General features: G+C 34.8%; 1 protein-coding gene across 1 annotated transcript in view; it reads right to left on the bottom strand.

The window, feature by feature from the left end:
- Nucleotides 1-1,053: 1,053 nt before the first annotated feature.
- The window catches only part of LOC110833863 (sodium- and chloride-dependent glycine transporter 1), a 42,060-nt gene continuing 24,990 nt past the window's right edge, over nucleotides 1,054-18,123 (bottom strand). The window contains exons 9-12 of the mRNA XM_087346115.1: nucleotides 17,439-17,648; nucleotides 15,885-16,055; nucleotides 15,425-15,739; nucleotides 1,054-14,062 (exon numbers count right to left, since the gene is read on the bottom strand). Of these exons, the coding sequence (XP_087202241.1) occupies nucleotides 15,566-15,739; nucleotides 15,885-16,055; nucleotides 17,439-17,648 (555 nt within the window). The 3' untranslated portion in view covers nucleotides 1,054-14,062; nucleotides 15,425-15,565. The remainder of the gene's footprint in view (nucleotides 14,063-15,424; nucleotides 15,740-15,884; nucleotides 16,056-17,438; nucleotides 17,649-18,123) is intronic.

Genomic DNA, 18,123 nt, shown 5'->3' with positions numbered 1-18,123 from the left:
TATGACTGACATTTTCTGGTAGCGAAAATCTGTAGTACCCGAAGTTATGCACAAGAATGTGTAATTAAGATTGTGTTATTAATTCTTTTTTTGACGATCTATATAAAGGAGAGTATAAATTGTAAATCCTTGTCGTGGTGGTGGGGCTCGAGTACCTCGGTGAACCCAAGAGCTATGCTGGCGGTAGCATAGCTACTGGTAGGGCTTCCCTAGCCAGATTGGTTGAGGGGGAGAGGTCAGACTAAGACAGGTACCCTGGTCCTCCAGCTTGGGGGTTGGTCGCAAGGCTAACAACCTTGCGCCGTAAAAAGGAAGATGTTTCGAAAACTTGATCAAAGCCTCGGACAGACGGACCTAACAGAGGACCGAATGGAAGAGGAGAATTGAGGAGGCCATGGACCGAATACGGACCGGAGAGCCATAGAAGAAGAAGATAAATTGTAAATTATTCCCAGAACTTGTTTTAAATCCCAGTACGAGTTTGATGGCTATGTACAAATTGGAACACTTTATGGAACCACAAATCAAACTTGTACGTCATGACCGTTTGATTCAGTGGCAGTGAGGATGATGATGATGTATTTCTGGGTTCTGGCGCCACGCAGACTCATCAGTAGATGCACAGCATTTTGGAGAAACATATTGAATCCATCTTCAGGGCTGAAGTGACAACACTGAAAAGTGAGTCACTTCACCCCTGAAGATGAAGACAGTCTGTTTCACCAAAATGTTGGCATCAACTGATGAGTCTGCGTGGCGCCAGAACCCAGAAGTACATCATCATCAAACATCAGTCTAGTTATTTTCCAGGTCTCGTTTTCTTAAGATTCTGTTTTTACGTGATTTTAATGTGTGTTTTTATATAAGAAATTAAATCTGACTTCACAGAACAAACATTAATTAGCACATTCAAATTAAGGTGTTCATGTGACTTTAAAGAACTCTTCCTGTGATGATTTTTATGACAAAAAGAGGAGTTTGTGGGAAAATCAAGTATTTGGTAATTCGAAGTGAACGGGTAATCATGTATGAATAATTGAATCAGCACTTAGAAACATTTCATAGCTTTAAATATATTCCAACACCTCTGCTTCTAGATTCAGTGTAACACTGGTTTATGTGCGTGCGCACCTTTCGACATTCACTCTTAGGCCTTCTTATGTCTACAACATATCAATGAGCTTCCAAAATACATGTTTATTTTCTAAAAAGAAAAATCTTGCTTTTATATATACTACCATTTAACTATGCTAAGTCACACATTTTTTCTTTTGAAAATTGACTTCTAAATTTACAAGTACAATTTAGTTCACTGAAAATTATAATAAGCAAAGTTTTCAGTTTTAAAGCTTTAAAAAGAAAAGAGTTGTAAATCTGAAGAACATGGCGTTTACAGAAATAACACTGACTTCAACGACCCACAGTACATTTTATATATCCACAAGTCCAACTTTTGAATGTGAGGTATTTACAGAACATAAATGTAACAACTAATAATTACAGCACTGCCATGTTATCTACATCCTTTAATCCAATTTACATCAAAACATTAACGCAAAGTTATTGTCTTAGAGTGTTAATTGTAAGTCATGGCACCACACCTAATATTAATTTACCATCGGTAGCTAAGTAAAAATTTTCTAAATATAAAACAACTCATATCAGTAGTTTTCTGATAATTTTATTAATACACATTCTTAATCACACAAGTTCTATGAATTCTCTTCATTTCAAACAACGGCTACGCACTACACCTTCATTTTTCCATGTATAACACCTAATAGCATTAGATGTGAGAATACTGGACGCATGTTTTGTTGAAATTCGTCATCAGTAAAATATAATAAAAGAACGTAGATGCGCTTTACCTGATTTGTATGATTCTGTTTCTTTAGCGGCATTAACGAGTTGATCTTTGAGTGTCATATTTGCTTTGCGATAGGGACTGATTTTTAACATTTTAGATGAGCTGTGACTTAAGAGTGTTAACGTATTTGAAACAATTTTATCACACGAAGCAGTTTGGTTTGTCGTAATTAAAAACGTCACTGTAGTAATTGAACTTTACGTTGGTGTAGATAACGATGTTTTGGATTGCGGTACGATAGAGTCGTGACTGCCAACGTTTTTGGTGGGCACCTGCTGAAAACTAATTGCATTGAGACGGGTAGAACAGAGTCCTCCGAAACAATGATAACCATTTATATGATTACATGGCGTCTCAACTCAGATCACCATCTAAATTTACACTTCAATGAAAATCTAAGTTCGTATTTAGTAGGATTTGAGGTTTTCATGGTGGCGAGTCCAAAGATGGATGTGTTTTGGGTTGTAGCGCCACGTAGTCAGGGCGATGATGGAGGTAGCGAGGACCTCTGAAACGCTGGCAAACTTCTACCGGACCACATGGTGCTACAACCCAGAGGACAGCTGTCTTTGATCTCAGTTCTTATATTCTTATATTAGTGTTCTTATGGTATCAAAATGGTTTTTAACAGAGAAAATTACAGTAATTCTTGATAAACTGAAACTGGATTTATAATCTGACTGAGGCGAAGGGTTGTGTGGCGAGGAATGGAATTATTCATTTAACAGAATGTAATGCTATGTTACTGCATGATTTTGTTTATTAGCCACAAACTTCAGTGCCGTCAGAGGCAAGATAGTGCCGGCCTTTGTTATGGCTTTGTCGGAATATGACGGTAAATTTCAGCACGTGCCGTGCGTTTTAGGGCATGGGCTGTGACAGACTTTAGGGTGCTTCTGAACCCACCTTAATGATCTGACTCGGAGTCTTCCATGTGGACAAACATACAGACAAATATACAGTGTTAAGTAATACAATTAAAGTGTTATACATGTTTCTTATTAAATTGAAGAGAGAGACATGTTAAACTAATATTTGATCTTTCAACATACAATTAATGTCCACATGAGTACATGCATTGCACATAATATAATGTTTGTTTACTCTATGATCATTTTATAAACCCCTATAAAGTACGACTAACCAGTTAAAATATCGGTAAACAAACTCAGTAGAACACACACTGAATAAAATTTAATTACTCTCGTATTCTTGATGATTTTATGTACAGATTGTGACTTTAGTAGGCCCTTCGGTATTGCTTATTATTTGGACTATGACGTGAAACAGCGTAGGAACCATCTGGTTATCCTCTGTCTTAATTGAATTATTTTATCCATGTCTGTATAAACCTCATATTTGAATGCCAGTTCAAGCAGTAAATCCTGAACTACAGTTGTGTAAATATTTTTGTGATTGAAGTGGGATTTGGTGCCGTTCCGCTTGCTTCTTTGGCAGACTGAGATTAGGATTTCTTACTGGTGGTACAGAATGAAACAAGCACTGTTATTAAGTTCAATAATATAAGAAACATTTTTTTAAATGAGATAAAGTAACAAAAATTGGCACTTTGACAGTGAACTTTGTGTGAAAAACATAAAATATTGTCTCCTCCCCCATTGCTCTCACATTTGACTTTTAGTGTCTTTCTTTCAGAAAAGAAAAAGTAATGTCTGAGGCACCCTGTACATTTTATTTAAGGTTTTGTTATTTGAGGCTGATATACAATGATCTAACTTGAACTTTCCCCCCACTTCAAACATTATATTTACCCCCTAATTAAAATGAACGGTGAAAAATGGGGTTTCTTCATACATGGCACATATGGATGGTTGTTATATTAGTTACAGAATAAAACATTAGGGAGTTACATGACTTAAGTTTACATTGATGGTTAATATAGTAATATTTATACAGTGGTATATTACAAAATTACAAATTGATGTGAGAGGTTTCTGTAATATTTTCCTGAAAGCAAAAATTAGTCATTTAAACTTTGCAAATGTATCATATATCATTTTATTATCTTTAATTTATCATCATCTCTGATATAAAAGAGTGCTCTTTGAAAGCCTTTCATTTATGAACGTTGCAACAATATCCAACATTGATGAAATGACACAGAAATAGCCCCATTTAATAAGAAAATAGGTTCGGAAACAAAATAATGAATACATTTTTAAGGATTATCATATTATTTTAAGTCACACGTTGCTGGATTTGCTTCCAGTACTACGATAATCCATTTATTATTGAAGGGTTTGAAAACAGATATAAACTTTAATTTCTTTAAGAGACTAAAATATATGGTGAAAATTTATATTAAAATGTCATAGATCAGTTTAAGTTGTCGATGAAACAAAATAAATATATTGAAGGGTATAACAGTACCATATGTTTCCTAGTTCCGTCCAAAATAATGTCTTCTGTAAATGAATAACAATCAAATGAGTGTTTGTGTTAACTTTTCCAAAATATTTGATAAATAGAGCTTACAATCACTGTGTTAAAGGCTAGTTTCACAATTGTTTCCCCCACTTTCCTACTGAAACTAATTTGCTGCATATCAATGCAGACATTTTTTTTTTCACGAGGGTCAGTGGGAGCGTTTTAAATTGGTGGCGGGAGATATCACATATCTATGTACGGAGACAGAAAATTTAAAATTTGCCATTCCACTACTCAGGCAGATGACATTAAATATGCTTGATAAAATAACTACTCCTGAACTGTAACTGGTATCAGAAGAATATTGGCATTTATTACTTAAATATCACATAATTTTATTTTGCTCGTGAGCTTAATATGTAAATCAACATATTAAAAGGATGAACTTAAAAGAATTCAGAGAATTTTAACAACACTTCTTAAAAATTTAAAAGGAGCAAAGTTTGATCTGAAAGGAGTTTACTAGTTAGCTATGAACATAATTATTTGTGATTACAGAATTGATCTTACTTTATTATAAAGGAATATGGACTGAGAATGAATATGGGGAAGATGGTAAGTGAGGATTTCAGTGAACGTAGACACAGATCTCAGAATAAAAGTTAATGAAATGTTGGTTAAGGAGGCAGACAAATTTATTTATTTGGAAGGTAAAATTCAGAAGGGAAAATCAATGACAATATAAATATAAAAATACAAGATTGTTCTTCTATATGTCCCAAAACAATACAAGTTATAGACTTATAAAATATATTTTTAAAAAATTCTAACATCTGATACTGAAGCGTGGGCCCTTACGTAGAAAAATAAAAGTAAAATTCGAGTAATGGACATGAAATTTTTTTTAGAATTATTGAGAGGGGGGGAGAAGAAGGGCTACAATTAAGAATGTAACCTTTGCAGAAGTTGGAATCCAAAATTTGAAGATACATTACTACAATGATTTGGCCCTGTAAAGAGAATTATAGTATTATAATTTGAAGGAAAGAGCCCCTGGAATGACCAAGGATAAGATGGTTCAGCCAGGTACTGGAAGATGTCATGAAGGGAATGAATAGTTTTGAACATATCAAAAAGGAAATATTGTGCACAGACTTCCCAAGAAATTTTAATGCAATATTACTGATGCTAAGTAACCTAGAGAGTTGATACAGTATTGAAAGTATTTAATAACAATGTGGTATGTATGCTTGTGCATGATCTGCCCCAATTTTTTATATTATTTTTAATTTATTTTAACAGTAACCTAATATTTATTGATTTAAAGTTACACTATGACACTCATGTATTTGGAACTGACTGCTAATAAGTGTATAATTAAATAGCACCTATATTTGTTACATTTATCTTTCAAAAAATTTTCTGTCTCCTCCAAGTTCTCATATCTGATGGTATATACAGAATGTTCAAAAAATCTCTGTACAGCAGGTACACAACATGCAAAAATTGGCAACATTGTTATTTTTTTATCTAAGTTGGTAGCACAGATTTATGACAGTTGTTCACATGCGAGAAGACTTCATTTCCAAAGAAAGCTGAAAGTAAGTAAATGTTTCCTGTATTGAAACTTTTTGAATACTGTATATTAACCAGACCCTGTGTTCATTGATATCGACAACTATAATACCTTTTATTTATCTCCATATTTCTAAAATATATATGTAGTTATGTATTCCTTATATAGGCATTAAACAACATATGGTTGTTATGAAGCGTAAAATGAAAAACAATTTCAACAACATTACAGGCTGTCTATTAAATACACTAAATGCAAATGTCTGCAGCATAACTTTTAATCTGAAGCAGCAATTTAACATTAGGATGGCTGAGTTTGTTTAAACAGTAAAATATTTGTAAAGCATTTGGTTAAAATGTGTGCTTGGCTACTTATAAAAATTTCAATTACGTATGTTCAGTTATGAGCTACTGTAATTTTTAATTTGGTTTGGCAAAACCTCTGAACCTTTTTTTTTCTTCCATTTATCGTAACTCGTACCTGATAAAGGACTCAGTGTGTCGAAGGTTTGCGTCTTGAAAATTGTATATATTGAAAGTCTGTTATAATGCCAACATAAATTTTGAAAGATAGCAGACATTTGTATATGCAGTAGTATTTAATTTTTTAACGCAGTGTTTTTTAATAACATTTCCATCTCTTATGATCGAATACATTATAAGCATTGCACGCACTTGCACACATACATACACGCTGACCTCTGTTCGTCAACAGGCACTTAAAATCCTTATGTTTCATTTTTATCTCTCTTTCTAAATCTGACCACAGCATCCGTTGATCAGGCTATTCTTATGATTTATATTTTCCTGCGTTAAATGTGTTACGGTTATCTTACACAATTCTTGTATTCCCAGCAGTTACACATTTGTTACACATTGCTGTAGAATTGCTACATGACTGATACGTTATTTTTTTAGATATACCAAAATGTAAGTACTAGAAAAATACATGAAAAATTTGCCAAAGTTCAAATATCTGGGAATGACGGTATTAATTAATTGCATTTATGAAGGGATTAATGGATATTAAATTGGGAAATGCCACACAATTCAGAAACTTTTTGCCATTTCATTTCCTTTATAAAAATGTAAAGAATAAAATGTACAAAACTCTAATTTTACCTGTTGTTTGGTATGGGCATGAACCTTGGTATCTTACCGTAAGGGAATAATAAAAATTGATGGATGCGGTTTGAGGGGAAGTAACAGGAGGTTGGAGAAAATTACATAATGAGGAGCTTCATAATTTGTACTGTTCATCACATGTTATTAATCTGAATAAATGAAGGCGTGGGCATGAGAGAAATGAGATATGCATTCAGAATTTTGATTGGAAACCCTAAATGGGCAGGAGTAGGACTTTAAATGAAGTTTAAAAAAATAGCATGTCAGGATGTGAACTGGCAGGGGCTCCTGTGAATACTTTTGGTTCCATAAAAAGTGGGAAATTTCTTTTGTGGCTATATGCAAGTTTTATGTATGTTTGGATATGTTATCATGAACACGATGAACATTTATACTCTCTTTTACCAAATATGAACTGCTGGGTCAGTTCTTACAACAGCATATCAATTTTCTCGCTGAAAAACTTAATTCTTCCTGTTTTTTTACATTGCGACTGCCTTTCGCTTAAGTGCTGTATAATAGAACATTTTAAGACTTGAGGTTCTCACAGCGGTGAGTATGAAGACTTCTGTCTTCTGGGTTATTGCGCTGTGTAGTCTGGTCGATGTTAACCAACGTTTCAGAGGTCATACTGCCTCCGTCATCAGGGCGATGAATATGCCAATGGGGTGTGAGGAGCTGCTCCCATTGGCTCGGGGCAGGCTACACCTTTCACTTCCCTGCCTATAAATCCAGCTCCTCACACCCCATTGGCATATTCATCGCCCTGATGACGGAGGCAGTATGACCTCTGAAACGTTGGTTAACATCGACCAGACTACACAGCGCAATAACCCAGAAGACAGAAATCTTCAGAACATTTTAAGTTTGTTGCAGTGTCTACACTGTTTCCACGTATTTCATAATCTGAATCTGTACTTACATTTAAGTTAAAAATTTGCTATATTTAAGCACATTTTGTACACTGAAAGCAGTCTAAAACAATAAGTTTGAACTAATACATGGGCTTTACCTTTCTTTTATATCAATGACAGAAGTTTCCATAAAAATTTATGCCATTTAACCAATAACACTTTCTAAATTGTGCAGTCGATCAACACATGTATAATTCTATGTGATTAATAATGATTCTTATGTCCAACTTTGTACAGTTCAACTATACATTAACACAGTAAATGCAACCACTGAGAATTTTATAATTCGTCTGTGGTCAGTTATATTGTTTTGACTTTTAGCTGGACAAATTAATTTTATTGAAGAATTCATCCCCACTTTCGACTCATACACAAAATTTCAACACAATTCACAAACTCATTCATCATACTGGAAAGTATTTTACATTGAATTATCAATGTGCTGCAGGAATTAGTACATTATTTGAGCTGACACATTAAACGTTGCGAATTTTCATCTCTGATTTGTACTTATCAGTTAGTATTGATGAATTAAAATATAATTAGTGATTTTATACCAGGAACATTCTGTGTTATACTGTCTAACCATCATGGAATCATACTTTACTTTTCAAAATTATTCCACAGTTATCGCAAATTTTCTAAATCACTCATATTTATCTTACTGCAATATCAGGACCAAAAATTTACTCCGCATCTTATTTTTCCTCATTCAGATTTCAAATTATTCTTACATTTTCATATATCTAATTGCAAAGAGTTTTATTTCGTAATATATTGAACTGCTTGATCTGATTTTGTTGATTGCTTGTCTGAAATAGTCACATTTTTAGTTTTTGAGTGATGTATCACCTCCATCTTCAGGATTCAGCCACTTACTGGACTGAATGGCATAACGATCTAGAATACTACAATTGACACCCTCACTGTTTTAAGGACCTGAAATTTCATGTTTCCTCGTCTACATCTTGGAAATTAATTTTGCCAATCAGTAATGCACTATTAATGAGCCACATATCAGAAACCACAGTAGTTGAATTACAAAAGTCATACTTGTGTTCACTAAACTCTCGTGTGAGAATTTTATTTAATACACATCACTATCATTTAAAAACAAAAGTTCACAGGACAGGAATCACTCTCCTGAGAATTAACGAGGGCTGCATAAAAGCAAGTGAGAAATATTATCGTTAGATTTTGGGATTTTCTGCAGTGTTTGTATTCGCAAATGAAATTTTGGCTTGTCAGCAGTTTTAAATGATTATTTAGCAATTTATTGAACCTATGTTTTTCATTTAGGTGCTCCTACATTGATTTAATTATTATGAAATATTTGACAGTCCCGTATACAGCAATGTTTTCTAAACAGGCAGTTTAAAAATTTTCTTCGTTATTTAAATGATTTCTGAATTACGTTCATATTTGTGTCACATGTGTGTTAATGTTGACTGATTTTTGTAAGCTGTAAAATATATACCTTATTCCTTACGCACATCATAATTGTGCAATGTAGAGTCGGTGATCTGGCAAAGTATTGTATTGTAACATCGTAGTAACGATGAATAGCGCAAATTTTAAATTTTAACATCTGTAAATAAAGTTTGTGTATAGACCTGAATTATATTATATATTTTAATTATAAAACACAAACATGACGCATTTAAACTATAAACTTTAAAGATAGTGTTGTACAAGACTTACGTACAAAGTAATAATGTATTTTTATGATACGTACATGGCAATGACATACACACAAGGGCACAATAATTTTGTTTACATTTTTGTATGATGTGATTCTTAGTTTGCTTATGAGTAGTAAAAAAAAAGATGTTTAAATATACATGAAAACGGATGAAACGGCTTGTTTTAAAAATACATTTAACTATGACAGTGTTGTTATACATGACAAAAATAATTCCATTAAATTAAAAATGCGATAATCTTTGATTTTATACACTTAAAACTTCTCAACTAACCTACATCAGTGTTCTGCACAATAAATTGTTTGTCACACTAGAAAAATATCCTTCCTTGAGCTTATACCCAACGACCATACATAATAATTGTTTGATTAATAACAACGTGTGAAATAGTTAACAGTTTTGTTATGAATAGTTCTGGATATTATTCATTCACTCATGAGAAGTTTTATTAATGGTTCTGCCGTCTCATAAGTAAAACTATCAACGACGCTTATAATTTAAATGTGAAAATAAGTTTTGCTTATGTGACAGTGGTTTTGAGTCTCTGTTCATGAGACTTTAATAAAAAATGTAAATAGCATTTTAGTGCAGTTTGTCTTGTGAATATTTATTGGATATTAAATTAAACGAACATAAAAGACTTTCACGATAATTTAATATTGATGAATTTATCTATGAGTCATGGAATATTATACAACAGACAAGCTGCAGAAAAGTAATTTTCATGGGCATTTAATGTATACTGATTATTATTATTATTTTGTTTTTTTGTTAAATTCATAAATGGCGAAGTACAAGTTTTCTTACAGAGATGCATCGAACAGCAGTTGACCAAACACTTCATAGATTTTATTAAGATTTATGATATTTTAATAATTATGTATTTGAATAAAAATATTATCTTTGCAGTCTAAAGTTTCAGATTTCCAGGAACTTTTCTTATAACACTACTTATTTTCATTGCTGACATGCTGTATAATTCTATTTCCAGGTAATTGATAGGAAGTCCAGATACGTACTTATTCTTGCTTGGCACCAAGTTATGTGAGCACAACTTCACGGATTAGTCTCACATAGATCACGCGCAGTGGTAAGTATTATTAGGCTGAATGCATGTTTAATACATCATTCGCAGATTAACATGTTTCATAATTTTAAATGGCAGTACTTAGGCTTTTGGATAATGAGTGTACTTGAAGGGAATGTTCATAAATTGGTCTCGACGACGAGCCATCTGACATTGACGTAAGCAGAGATTATTTTTATTATTATTAGTGTTCTGTCTGAGGACAGGTCCATATGAACAGGATCCTTCCATCCTTTTCTCGGACTGGGACCTGTTCATATACGTTCTTGGCAGAAGATCCAGAAGTGGTTTGCCATTGCCTTCTTCTGTGTGTGAATGGAGTAATTGTTGGGATGCCACGGAGGAAAACTCCGTGTTGCCTAGACCACGGCCTTGCCCAACACAAGTTATAAATTCGGGCACCGCCGGGAATGGAACCCGAGACCCCAGGATTACAAGGCCAGCGTTCTAACCGCTAGACCACCGTTAATACAGTTTATTTATACCTTTAACAAATATGATAAGTGAGGTATTGAAATGTATGAAATTAAATTTTTGAGAGCTGTAGGAGGTTATAAATTACTAGACAAAATAAAATAAGTGAACAAATCAAACAGCAGAGACTACGAGGGACTAAACACGTTCTGAGAATGAGTGCTAAAAGACTACGGTATAAACCATAAGGCAAAAGGCAGCTAGGATGACGGAAGAAATGACGGATAGACCAAGTACACATTTAGTTGGAGTCGGAATGGATCCCTATGGACCCACTCCTCGGAGATGATTATGATGAGGTCTTCCGTGTTCACTATTGAATCCACTGCTTTCAACAACGTAGTGTCGAGGAATAAAATCAGGCCTACACCAGATGTTTTGGTGAAACCTGATACTTTTCCTTCAAAGCTGCTTTCAAGAAACAACTTTAAACCACTTTCATACATGGAATAATTATCTGTTTATGTTAGAACCTTCTGTAAGTGACATGAAACATGTTAATACTGCATTGCCAAATCATGGCAGTGTTTTATATATCACTGTTACAAGGAATATACATCTTTATAATAGAGGAGCATTCTTCTGGGAAGAAAGATAATATTTTATCATATTTGTGTCATTTAATCAGTGACTATTTACATAATATTAAGCTCAGTAGTGACTGGAAGTATTTTCCTAAAAATTACCATTAATATATTTTGATAAATCGTAACGTAAAATTAATATTCTGGATTTTTTCCTCTGAATCTTTCATCATTTAGGTTTATAAGATATTTGTTAAGAGTGGTGGCATCACTGAGCAAACATGTTGGCAAGCATGTATGGTTAACTGTACTGACTTTGACGTTGGAGTGAGGGGTGTACTGTCCCAGGACCCTGATCTAAATTATTGTGAATATGCCACACATTTTGGATAACAATATATTCTGTACTGGTTTCCCCCCTTATTGTGGTTCAAATAATGAGTAATAATGTGAATCAGTCTTTATGTTTTAACAATAACATCATATTTATAGAACGACCATTTTTTGCTGTTTATAATACGTTTTTCGTGTTTTGTACTTCAGTCCGAGTGTTGGTGTTTTTTCTCCAGACCAAAGAAATTAGTGTTCTTGTTCTCGTATATATTTACCATATTTTGAGTGACGGTTTTCCTGATTATTTCATGAATGTACGAGGCGCGTCCCAAAAGTAAGTTTCCCACTCGTCCCACAGCTAGCAAACCTTATATTGCGCGAAGCGACTGTGCGTACGTGATAGAGCAATGACGTAGCATGGCTCATGCACTAACGGCACCTCCCGCGTTCTCACAGTAGCATCGTTGCAGCTGTTGAAGATGGAGGTTCTTATTCCAGCTCCCGCCGACTGTGAAGTGCGGTCAGTGATAACGCTAGGCCGCACACGGCTCGACGGACAGCAAGTCTCCTGCAGGAGTTCAGCTGGGAGGTGTTTAATCATTCACCCTACAGCCCGGACCTCGCTCCCAGTGATTTCCATCTTTTCCTACACCTCAAGAAATTCCTGTCCGGTCAGCGTCAGCGTTTTGAGAATGACAGAGAGGCGGAGATGGTTGTCACACAGTGGTTCCAATCCCAGGCGGCAGACTTCTACGACACAGGTATTCAAAAGTTGGTCCCACGGTATGACAAATGTCTCAATTCCGGTGGCGAATATGTTGAAAAATAGCTGGACACTTGCTGTATCTGTTGCAATAAATATTTCCATGAAATTGTGTTTTGTTTCTGTAAACGACCCCAGGGAAACTTACTTTGTGGACGCGCCTCGTATTTACTGTTCCTTTGATTTATACACCGATGCTTTGTCACGGCATTAACAGCCTGTTTGGTGTACTGAGTCCGAACACAAAATATGTTATTTTATGTAAAATTAATAGTGGTTGGTATGAAATCATTGATGTAATTGACTAGATTATGTGCACATGTTGAATTTAAGGATTTATCTCTCATCTCTGCTTTCTACTGCTCATGTGTGTTCACCCCAGGGTTTTTTTTAGTCATTTTCTGGCTGTCGTGTATTTTCGTGCGCCTGCTTCTTGGATTTTAATGTGCCTTTTTCTTCTTACTTTGTCTCCTAAATCTTTCTTCCTAATATATTAATTAAATATATTTATATTGTAACATTAAGCAACAGTTTTTCAACAATACTCGATATAAAACTATATGGATTTAAAAATTGTTTCATATTTTTTTTAAAGATGTTAAATGTGTAGTTCGTAATATTTCTTTTGCAATGTTTCCTTCTTGTTATAACATGACCATCCATATTGTTGAATATCTAACAAAATTAAAATTTTGGATGACTAAATATTAACTATGACATTTATATATTTTTTTTCTTGAAAATAGTTTTCGGACATTTACGATATTGTTTCGCTAAAATCAAATTTTGAGTGGAATTTCAAGAATTTTAAGTAAAGAAGCAGGCATTCTGATATTTTAATTGTTTTGAATTTAACTTTTAAATGTTCATGCCATCGTTAAATATGCATATCACAGTCCTAATATCAAACACATTATGCTGCTTCTATTTCTCGTCATTTACAGTTCCCACTATACGATAACTGTAATATTCTGTTCACATTTAATGACCTTATACATCATTTCTGTCTTGCTGGCTAACAGTTTTGGCTGTTGTACTTATCTTTTCGACGTCCGTACGTGTGTCTGCAGAGCTTTGTGTAGATGAAAATGGATGGAGGAAAGATTTGAGTTCCGTGTTTGGGAGACGGTCAACCGGTCACGTCGATTGATTTGTTGTCTCGACCTGCGTTGTTGTTGTTGTTGCTGTGATGTTATGTTTCTCATGGCTTCATGTTATTTTTCTTCTCCTGAGTCTTTTTCGTATTGGCTTGTTCCATCTTGGCCGCTGGCTGACTCTGCTCTTCAGCTTTTATTGTTGTGTTCTCCACCTGGTTAGTAATTTGTGTTTTGTGCGTTTAATTAAATCGATTAATTAATAATAAATTGTGCTGATACATAAATATATTGGTATGTATTTATGCTCACAGTTTTATTTATTATCATTTTAATGAGTTTGTTGTTGTGTATTATGATCTAAAGCTGGAAGGTTTTTCTCATTGAATTCACTTTGAAGAGGTTAACAATTATTCGTCTGTTTATTTTTCAACGTAGGGTAATTTCGGTTTTAAAATTTAATTAATGTTAAAGAAATAATGAGACTGTTTACTCAAATCATCACACTTTCACTAAAATGTAATGGCCTAGATTTTGTATAGGATTCGAGTGGTTCTTATGCATGAACATCAAATTTTTAATTGATGTACTACTAGAGATAGGATATAATAAAATTATAATGTAAGCTTCAATCAGTAATAATTATGTAACATAATGAAAAGTCATTTCATTCGTCACGTTTACAGCTTTCTAATTCCGTACCGATCGAAGTATTGTTTCCATGTCAGTTACGACTGCTGGAGGAAAGACACAGTTATCACATTGTTTATTCTGGTCATAACATTTAAAAGCCTGATTATTTTTTTCCCTATTAAGTTGTAACAATTATTTATTTTAATCCGTCTTATCACAATATTTAAAATTTCTTATAATGAAGATAATAAAATATCATTGATGTTCCATATCGATTGATCGATTTACATTTTGGAACATCTTTTACACCTCGCCCAAAATTGAAAAACAAATGGCATGAAACATCACCAAATGGAATCATATTTGAGTTTTAAGTTCGTAAATATTTTACACCTGATGATGGTTTTATAAAAACTGAAACATGTTGTGTAAAAGATGTTCCAAAATGTAAATCGATCAATCGATATGGAACATCAATGATATTTTATTATCTTAATTATAAGAAATTTTAAATATTGTGATAAGACGGATTAAAAGTGTAAAAGATGTTCCAAAATATAAATCGATCAATCGATATTGAACATCAATGATATTTTATTATCTTAATTATAAGAAATTTTAAATATTGTGATAAGACGGATTAAAATAAATAATTGTTAGAATATTCACAATATGACGCAATTACACTATCTTATCTGTTAAGTTGTATTCAAATTTAATACAACAAATCTACGTAGCTTCATGATCTGCATTATAATACTCATTCCAGATGGTCTTTCAATAGGCCATTGCTTTCCAACCTGCTCTGTAGTTACTAAAACTGATGTGCATTTTATCAGTTTTTTTCTCTTCTACATTTCATTATAGAAAACTTGTTAAATTTCCTTCATTGCTTAAACAGGTCTCGTAATGACATTTGTGCCAGGTACTGCCGTTGTAATTACCTGCTGAGTGCGAGATTCTTCCTTGGTAGATTTGGTTCCAGCTCCCGGATTCTTGAGTATGCTTGGACCGGGCTTCTGCTGTGTCTGTGGCGCTGGCACCTCTGACTCTTGCAGATTGGAGCTCTGGCCACAGGCCCACTCTCAGAGTCGCTTATCTTCCAGTGACTCCGAATCAGCGTGGCTTTCTTGAATAACCGGGAGACCATTCACTAGCACAATGGTGTTACGCACGCTTTCATATGTGGTGAGGGGATTAAGGTTCTGACGGTTTGCAGGACCCCAGTCAGGCGTTGGTTGACACAGGAGTCGAACTCTCTGAAACATAGATTTTATACGTTTTGCAACACTGAAAGGATTCTTGAATGTAATTTTAAGTTCTGTAGATTTTCTGTTGTTTACTGAATCATGAAATATTTTACATGATTTTGTCATGCGTAAGTTGAATGTGGTGTTGACGTACCTCGCTAAGGGGGCCCTCTGGTGCTGTTGATATTTTATAGACACCCATACCAATGATGATGCAAACAGGGAAGACGCCAATCGCCCAACCAACGGCATCAGCCCATATTGGATATTGGTAGTCCCCGTATTTCACAGGAGCGTATTCAACCCAATTGAAAAAGAGGATGAACTGAAATAAATACACTCCAAGATTTGTAGTGTAAGTACTGAAATATATTGTGTTATACTTATTTTATTTTATTCAGAATGAGTGTCTAAATAATTTAGAAAAGATCGTATCTTCTGAGGGACATACTAGAAGCAGTGTAATAGTTTCATATGAAGAGTTATTTAATTTTAAGTCGGTACCATAAAATAATCATTTGTTAAATTGAAAAATGTTTTCTGTTTATTTTCTTTCGTGCAATGAGCAGCCTGTTCATGGTTGTTCAGGAATAGTTCTAACCCTGTTTAAATTTTAAAAGAAGATGACCTTGCACTAAATTGGATATTATATACAAATATACTTCCATTTCATCTGTCATTCCATTTATACATTTGTCCATATTGTACAGTTTCATATTATAAAATTATCAAATTACAAAATTTTGAATGCACGTACGAGGTGCAATCGGAAAGTTTCAAGACTGTGTCAATAGCGGGCGAACCGGATGTAGTACGAGTATCTGCCTTTAGGGGGTGCGGCCTACATTCATAGTGAATCAGTGTGCCAGCCGGCATCATCGAATTAGCATTTGTTTCTTAGTTACGGGCGTTTTGGTAGTGCATTACACCGACCCTCCTGCGATTTCGGAATGGCGTGTGCATCAAATTTTGCCAAAGACTCGCCAAAACGGCTACGGAAACCTATGAAATGCTAAAGCAAGCATTTGGGGAGTCCGCAATGGGTCGTGCACAAACTTTTGTGTGGCATTCACGTTTTAAAAATGGCCGAACCTCTGTCGATGATGACGAGCGTTCTGGACGACCATCTTCGAGCACAACGACCGAAAATGTTACGAAGATCGACGTCGTACCATCAACGACTTGTGCGACATTGTTGGGATAGGCTATGGGACCTGTCAGCTGATTCTAAAGGAAGAACTCCACATGCGACGCATCCTGTCTGAGGACCAGAAGCAGAATCGACTTCTCGTTTGTCAGGAGCTCAAAGATCTTGCAAGAACCGACCCCAGCTTCCTTTCTAAGCTCCGTGTGACTTCTTCCTCTTCCAAAAGATGAAAATTCAGCTAAAGGGAAGGAGATTTGAGACGATAGAAGAGATTCAGGCAGAATCGCAGATGGTGCTTGACAGGCTGACAAAGAAAGATTTCCAGGGATGCTTCCAGGCTTGGCAGCGGCGCTGGGATCGTTGTGTTCACTCCCAGGGGAACTACTTTGAGGGTGATGGATGAATTTAATACCTGAGATAAGTGTACGGGTTTTTATAGGCGCAGTCTAGAAACTTTCCGATCGCACCTCGTATGTCTGTGAATCTGAGGACTTAATTTTCTGGTAAAAGAGAGAGAGAGAGAGAGAGAGAGAGAGAGAGACGAAGTTTCCGCAGATGTACCAAGAGAGCTGCTGGAGTAATGACTTTCCACATCCATGTCCAGAAAAACATCCACAACCGTGACTTTTGGCCAATCATATCTTGGATATCTCTAAGGAAGCGATTTGCACCGTAGACCCATGAAATGAGGATGCATTCAGCAATTGCTATCAACAGAACTGACCAATTAGCTGCGTACTTATCCACCAGTTGAAGCCAGTACATTCCACTCTACAACAAACAGAAAAAAAAATATTGCAATTACCGCTAAAATTTTCCACATCCAGAAATTTGTCAAGAATCATTGCTATGATTTATTTAAATATCTGATAATAGTTACGGTCTTGATGACAGATCAAATTTATATTTTCATTAAATAATCTTATTCAGAAACTCGTTTGTTCTGACCCATTTGTGTCGTTAACGTTCTGTAGCAACATTAGGCCGATAATCAATTAAAATTCATTTAGCTTGTGAGACTGTTGTACATTTTATCTTAGACTTTGCTAGGATAAACTGAATTAATGTGAGATACCAATTTATCATGACAGTGAGTATGAGGGTAGCTCCTCTGGGATGTTGCATCATGTAGTCTCGTCAAGGTCGACTGACATTTCAGAGGTGCTTTCTACCTCATTGTCCTTTTGATGGAGGCAGTAAGTACCTCTGAAATGTCAGTCAACTTTGATGAGACTTCTTCTATGGC

Source organism: Zootermopsis nevadensis, unplaced genomic scaffold (genome assembly GCF_977971745.1).
Source record: "Zootermopsis nevadensis isolate Lab colony 2312 unplaced genomic scaffold, Znev_1.0 Znev_ptg000001l, whole genome shotgun sequence".
NCBI lineage: Eukaryota > Metazoa > Arthropoda > Insecta > Blattodea > Termopsidae > Zootermopsis > Zootermopsis nevadensis.
The sequence above is the reverse complement of the archived record's forward strand: the minus strand, read 5'-3'. Positions and strand labels throughout refer to the sequence as shown.